The 4,713-nt window shown below is 34.9% G+C and overlaps 1 protein-coding gene across 1 annotated transcript in view; it reads left to right on the top strand.

The window, feature by feature from the left end:
* vps8 (VPS8 subunit of CORVET complex) overlaps positions 1-4,713 on the top strand; it is a 122,132-nt gene that overhangs the window by 8,213 nt on the left and 109,206 nt on the right. The window contains exons 7-11 of the mRNA XM_016527229.1: positions 251-375; positions 495-581; positions 673-740; positions 1,849-2,002; positions 3,982-4,041. Of these exons, the coding sequence (XP_016382715.1) occupies positions 251-375; positions 495-581; positions 673-740; positions 1,849-2,002; positions 3,982-4,041 (494 nt within the window). The remainder of the gene's footprint in view (positions 1-250; positions 376-494; positions 582-672; positions 741-1,848; positions 2,003-3,981; positions 4,042-4,713) is intronic.

The following is a 4,713-nucleotide window of genomic DNA, read 5'->3' as shown; positions in this document are numbered from 1 at the left end:
TTTATTATGAATGCGCGTGCTTTATTTGACGACTTGTGGACTGTTCAACTGCAAAACCCGCAGACTGCAATGATAGAGCTTGGAATAGCCAGGACAATTTTTAATATAACTCCGACTGGATTCGTCTGAAAGAAGAAAGTCATATACACCTAGGATGCCTCGAGGGTGAGTAAAATACAAGCTAATTTTCATTTTTGGGTGAACTAACCCTTTAATGCTGTTTTGTCTAATTAGTATATTTTGATTTCAGATCAGAACCAGGCTCTGCGTCTCTGTCTGGGCACCACAGCGACAGGAGCGGAGTATGGGGCGGTGTCGGCTCTCAGTATTAATCACGATTGCACACGACTGCTGTGTGGCTTTGCCAAAGGACAGGTGAGCCGCAATAATCCCTTAAACTGACGGACAATCTTGATGGCAAATAGCTTATGGTCAGGTCAGGATGAATGTTCAGGCACATATTTATGGAAAGTGTCATTTTATTCCTAATGCAGATCACCATGTGGGATCTGGCCAATGGGAAGCTGCTCCGCACTATAACTGACGCCCATCCACCCGGCACTGCCATACTACATGTGAAGGTTCTGCGCTGTATTTACATATGCACTTTACATGCTTTGTTGTTCATTTACACTGAATAAAGCAATTTTCTCTCTCTCTCTCTTTCCATAGTTTACTGACCACCCGGCGCTAGCTGTGTGTAATGACAGTGGTGGATCAGTGTTTGAGCTGTCATTCAGGTGACATGTCCTTTATAAAATTCAAGATATGTTTAAGTTGAAGTACATTGTTTCAGTGTTGTGTTACATGTAATGAGCTGAATCTAATCTGATAAATGTGACATTATATTATTTTACTGCAGATTACTGGTGTGCAGGGGGCAGTAGAGCCTCATGCATCTGACAGTAACCCATAGGCTGATACAACCAGGGTTATTAAAACTATAAAAAAGAAAGTGTATTACATATAATAATGTAAACGTCTATTATTTCCTAACACTAAATAAACCCGAAATCTAAAATTTAAGACTAAATAAGTGTTATAAAAAACAAAACAAAAGGACTAAAACTTAAAAAATATAAAAGTAAAATCTAATCCAAAATAATAAAATTTTCCGTGATGCTGAAATAACACTGGACACAACATATAGAAGCCTAATGCATCTTAAAAATATTTAACAAACTTCTCACCCCCCCCACTAAACAAAATAGAAAACATATCCACTTATTAAATCAACTTAAATTAACAAATTTAAGTAGTTAGTTATCCTTAAAATATTTACTAAGAAAAAACATTTATGATTTAAATGTAAACATTTCCCTATATTCTAGTATTGCTGCATTCATCTTGTCTGTTGATTTAAAAAATGTCTTGCTCCCATTCTTAACCGTCTTTTCTCTGTTCTTTACTTTCTTGTATTTTTTTTTGCCATTCCATTCTGAAATACATTTCATTAAAATCATGTAAATATACTGAATTATGAACACAGTCCAACTTTGCCAATATGGTATACCCACTCTATTTCAGCATTATGAATTATTATATTGAACAATTACTAACACTCACTTTTTTGTGTTATATTTTACCTGACATTTCTTATTAATTTTTCTTACCATTGCTTCTCTTACCTATGGCAGAGAATAGAGCTCTGTCACACTCCTCAACTTAATAACTCAAACTCCAAGAGATTCCAGCAAAAACCTAATTATCTGAATCTGTATCAATTGATGAATTCTGTTACGACTCTAGTCTTACCTGACAGGTATCTATCATTCACTGCGTAATGCTGGGACTCTATTACAGAGGTTCTGGATTATGAATGTGCTCACATTCTCTCTATCTATCTAGGAGGGTGATGGGAATGAGGACATGTGAATCCAGGTGTTTATTCAGTGGTTCTAAAGGTGAGGTTTGTTGTGTTGAGCCTCTACATGCTGGACCTGAACTGAAAGATCATCCCATTACCCACTACTCCCTGCTGGCCATGGCCTCACTCACCAAGGTATACTCATACATTCAGTACTGTCTACTGCTGAAAAGTCTAGAGGTGTCACAATATCACCGTTTTCGTTCAGACCGAACATGCACAGTAATTTATTAGGCTGAAATGTGGTGTGTATGTTTTAATAAAACTTTCTGATTTTTGTCAAAACCCCTTTATTATTTGAACTGTAAAGTTGTTTAAATCATATTTTTTACAGTCATTTTACATATTAAGATGTTACCATAGACATTGGTGTTGTTTCAAAAGATTTTGGGAAATGTTTGATTTTTGGCTTTAGGTGGTTCCCATAAAAGCAGCACATAATCAAATATGCTTTTGTAATCACACCAGTGTGACCAAAATGTAGTTGCACTGGTAGGAAATTTGCAAAATTTGGACCATTTAGTTGTGGTCTGCAGCCCTGGTTCACTTGCAATGAGAATAAAAATGTTTTGCGCCAAATTAAATCTCTTGAGAAAAAATAAATATATATATATATTGTGCACTTAATGGCTAGGCATTTCTCATATTTGGCCCAGTGTTTGTTTCATGTGTTTGACTGTCAAATAATACTTCTGCTGCTCTACAATTCCAATTCCAAAACTGTCAATTTTCCTATTGAGCCTGACTAAGCAACTTGATGGGTCTATGCAATTCAGGGCAAGATTGATACATTTCATTCTTTGATTTTTGCTTGTTTTTGTATGATAAACAATTTATGCGGTGATGGGTTTTCTGTTAATGTAACATTTGGGTCTTTGAGCGAATGGATGGATGGAAGGATTTGTTTGTGGTGTGGACTCGCTATTATCTTAGAGTTGGAGCATTTTATTTTAAACTTAAAGGGGTCATATGATGCTGCTAAAAAGAACATTATTTGGTGTATTTGGTGTAATGAAATGTGTTTATGCGGTTTAAGGTTAAAAAAACACATTATTTTCCACATACTGTACATTATTGCTTCTCCTCTATGCCCCGCCTTTCACACTCCAAAGAGAAAGGAAAAATTTAAATCGCATCATATGACCCCTTTAATGTTAATAGTTGTCATTCTTCATGTGAATGGGGCTAAAAGGTCTATGGCCAGTGGACTTATTAACAGTTTCTCTTTTAACTTCATTCAGGAAGAAAACTCATTTGTCCATAACTGCCATTCCACATTGGTTTAAATTTACCAAGTAACATTTAAAATAACATGTAACAACAGTGAAAAACGAGCAGACCAAATGAAGTACTGTAAAAAGCAGTTGCTGGCATAATACGATTGTTTAATATATTTATATATTTTTAATATATCTTGATCAATATATGAAGAGTTCAGATGCAAAAGCCTCTAAGTGCCATCTGAAATTTTCTTCTAAAATTAGCATTTTTATCAGGCTCCTATGTTTAGGTTCAGTAATTTTACTCTAATGGCAATGAATAGGTCCTTTTCTATGCCATTAAAGTGAAATAAATGAACATAAATATAGGAGTCTGATAAAAATGCTAATTTTAGATGAAAATTTCAGATGGCACTTAGAGGCTTTTGCATCTGAACTCTTCATATTTTAATATATCGTAATGCATTTCTGGATCATGTGACACTGAAGACTGGAGTAATGGCTGCTTAAAATTCAGTTTTGCATCACTGGAATAAATTACATTTTAAAATATATTCAAACAGAAGAGTTATTTTAAATGGTAATAATATTTCACAGATTGACTGTTTTACTGAATTTTTCATTACATAATTGTAGCCTTCTTGAGCATAAGAGACTTCTTTCACTATCACTATATGTCACTGTATCACTGCATTAAATGGGGTGAAATTTGTATTGTCAAAAGGCTTCTATTTTGGTTTTATGTGCGTAAACTAACAGTATTGTCAGATGGGTTATATCTTGTGAATTGCTTGTTTGTTTGGGGCACCAGTCAGCTACTAGCATCCAAACACACTCGATTGGTTTCTGTTTGACTGCAGTTTTATTCAGCCTCTCAACTCTTTATTTTGACAGATTCTGCTGATAGGACTGAAGCCTTCACTCAAAGTGTGGATGACTTTTCCCTACGGCAAGGTGCAGTACACACTTTCATTCTCAGTGTTCATGTGTGCTTATCCAACAGCCATTGGCATGGCATCTAACAGATAAACTTATAACCTCTGTATTTAAGATTTGTTATCATTTGTTTTCACAGCATGTACATGATTGACTGCATCTAGTGTTTTTCCTCTCTTCAACAGTATACAAGTTCATACATTTATGTACCTTACCTAACAATACTCAGTCCTGATCTCAGTGTCACCACGCATATGTTAAAGGGATAGTTTACCCCCCCCAAAAATCTAAATTCTATCATCATTTACTCACTGTCATGTCGTTCCAAACCCATTAGACTTTCGTTCATCTTCAAAATCACAACTGTACTTCTAGTGCAGCCATTGATCATCATGCTTTTAAACTGTATTATAAAGAGATGTTTTGTTGAATTTAGTTCTGTTGCAGTTCTGTTGCATTTGCTGACATGAGAGTGGGTTTTTAATTTAAAGTTGGCATGAATTCGTAATTTTATCTAATTTATTCCCTCAGTTCATATTACTGGTATTACTGTGAATAATTGACCAGTGCACATATATTGCACATACATTTGCATTTTACGCAGAAATACATCACAATATGGAAGTCAGTCCTAACTTTTGTTTTATGCTGACTTTAGAACAGATTATCTGTAAATGATTATTCACAATT

Source organism: Sinocyclocheilus rhinocerous, unplaced genomic scaffold, assembly GCF_001515625.1.
Source record: "Sinocyclocheilus rhinocerous isolate Xijiao unplaced genomic scaffold, SAMN03320098_v1.1 scaffold721, whole genome shotgun sequence".
NCBI classification, from domain to species: domain Eukaryota; kingdom Metazoa; phylum Chordata; class Actinopteri; order Cypriniformes; family Cyprinidae; genus Sinocyclocheilus; species Sinocyclocheilus rhinocerous.
Note: the sequence above shows the minus strand (reverse complement) of the source record. Positions and strands in the feature narration are given on the sequence as shown.